General features: G+C 39.8%; 1 protein-coding gene across 1 annotated transcript; it reads left to right on the top strand.

The window, feature by feature from the left end:
• The first annotated feature begins 812 nt into the window (after positions 1-812).
• LOC122201212 (olfactory receptor 52D1-like) lies at positions 813-1,787 on the top strand. Its single transcript, XM_042907135.1, has one exon. The coding sequence runs from the start codon at positions 837-839 to the stop codon at positions 1,785-1,787; it is 951 nt and encodes a 316-aa protein (XP_042763069.1). The 5' UTR covers positions 813-836.
• Positions 1,788-2,380: the final 593 nt, after the last annotated feature.

Below are 2,380 nucleotides of genomic sequence, written 5' to 3'. Positions count from 1 at the left end.
AGTGTGAATGAACTTCCTCCTGGTCCTTCCAAAGAAAGTCACACATCCTCCCAAATTTTGGTGTTCCCTTCTCAAAGCTATACACTATCACTTGGCATCTTGGCATGAACTAATATGACTAAAATCTAAAAGAAAAGGTATATTTTCTATTTAAAACTTCCTATCATCCCTCCTGCCTTTCTAACCTGTGTCTTACAACTGTTTCTAAGTCCTCCAAACCCATGACTCTTACACATTTTTCCCCACATGATTCTACATATACATTTACAAATACATGTATCGTAATGAAAGAAGAAGTTAGTTGAAGGAGCCATTACATACAGTGTGTTTTTGATGAATTAATCATACAGAAATTCCACTAAGCATCTAAACTTATTTTTATTTTTTTATGTTTTTATTTAAATTCCAGTTAGTTAGCACACAGTGTAATATGGGTGTTATATGTAAGTACTGAATCACTTATCACAATATACCTGGGACTCTTAAATATTTTTTAGCATATTACTTTTTACATATTACTTTCTTCTCAGTGTGTAAAAGATTTTGGATTTTCACACATTAAGCTCCAATTTTTGGTGCCTAGATATTTTCCCTCATATAGCATCCATAGATCAGCCACATTGTAATTACAACTGTGAAATAATATCTGATAATCAGATACGATGATGAAATAATTCATAAATATTTACAGACATTGGAATTATTTCATGACCTGCAATTCCCTGCATTTTGGTTTACTTAGCTCATCAAAGGCTTCAAAATTTGCAAGCTATTATTTTTTTTTTTGTTGTAGAGGAAAATACACCAAGAGAAAGCTAAAACATCAGGCACTTGTTATGTCAGCATACAATAAGACTGATGTCCATCCATCAACCTTCATCCTCATTGGCATTCCTGGGTTGGAGGCTGCCCACATCTGGATCTCCATCCCCTTTTGTGTGGTATACCTTTTGGCCCTCCTGGGAAACTGCTCTCTTCTGTTTATCATTAAGACAGACCCCAGCCTCCATGAGCCAATGTACCTCTTCCTCTGCATGCTGGCTGTGGCTGATCTGGTTGTGTGTACTACAGCTGTACCAAAACTTCTTAGCCTTTTCTGGTTCCATGATGGAGAGATTCGCTTTGAAGCCTGCCTCACTCAAGTGTTCCTGATTCACTCTTGCTCTACCATGGAATCTGGCTTCTTCCTGGCCATGGCTTTTGACCGTTATGTAGCCATTTGTAACCCATTAAGACATTCAGGTATTCTGACACATGCTGTAATTGGGGGGATGGGTCTAGCTATAGTACTCCGGGGCACAGCACTTCTCAGTCCTCACCCCTTCCTGCTACGTTGGCTTCCCTACTGCAGAACCAATATCATTTCCCACACCTACTGTGAGTTCATGGCCCTCATCAAGATTGCCTGTGCTGAGACAAGAATCCGTAGAGCCTACAGCCTCATTGTTGCCTTCCTTACTGGTGGCCTGGACTTCATATTGATCATTTGTTCTTATGTTCTCATACTGCACACTGTCTTCCACCTCCCATCCAAGGATGCCCGATTCAAGACCTTGGGTACCTGTGGCTCCCATATCTGTGTCATCTTAGTGTCTTATACTCCAGCCTTCTTCTCTTTCCTTACCCACAGGTTTGGGCACCATGTGGCTCCCCATGTCCACATATTTGTGGCCAACATCTATCTTCTGGTCCCACCCATGGTGAACCCTATTATCTACGGGGTAAGGACCAAGAAGATACAGGACAGGTTTCTTAAATTTTTCACTTTTTCAAAGCCTGTGAAATAAGTCTTTTGTGTTGATGAGTAATATATGAACAAATGTTATATTATCTATCTTAGAATGTGTGATTTCTTTTTTTTTTAATTTTTTAATGTTTATTTATTTTTGAGAGAGAGAGAGTGTGAGTGGGGGAGGAGCAGAGACAGAGGGAGACACAGAATCCGAAGCAAGCTCCAGGCTCTGAGCTGTCAGCACAGAGCCCTACGTGGGGCTCAAACTCACAAACCACGAGATCATGACCCAAGCTGAAGTCTGACGCTTACCGACTGAGCCACCCAGGAGCCCCAGGATGTGTTATTTCTTCAGAAAGATCCTCTTTTAATGGTCAGAGGGCTAGGACTTTTCTGTGGGAAGTAATTCTTCCAAAGATACATTTTATGTTGTAACAATCATTACCTACAGGCAAACATATCACTGAGTATGCCTCTTTACCAAAATATTAAAGTATTATTTCCTAAAAAACATAAAACTAGAATCATCTGTGGCTAAAAATAAGAAATTTAAAATTAACATGATGCATAATCACATATCTTTGGTTTATCACCTAAGACTTACTACCAGGTTTAAAAATTCCATCCTCCCCGCCACCCCCCCCCATT

Source organism: Panthera leo, chromosome D1, assembly GCF_018350215.1.
Source record: "Panthera leo isolate Ple1 chromosome D1, P.leo_Ple1_pat1.1, whole genome shotgun sequence".
NCBI classification, from domain to species: Eukaryota; Metazoa; Chordata; class Mammalia; order Carnivora; family Felidae; genus Panthera; species Panthera leo.
Note: the sequence above shows the minus strand (reverse complement) of the source record. Positions and strands in the feature narration are given on the sequence as shown.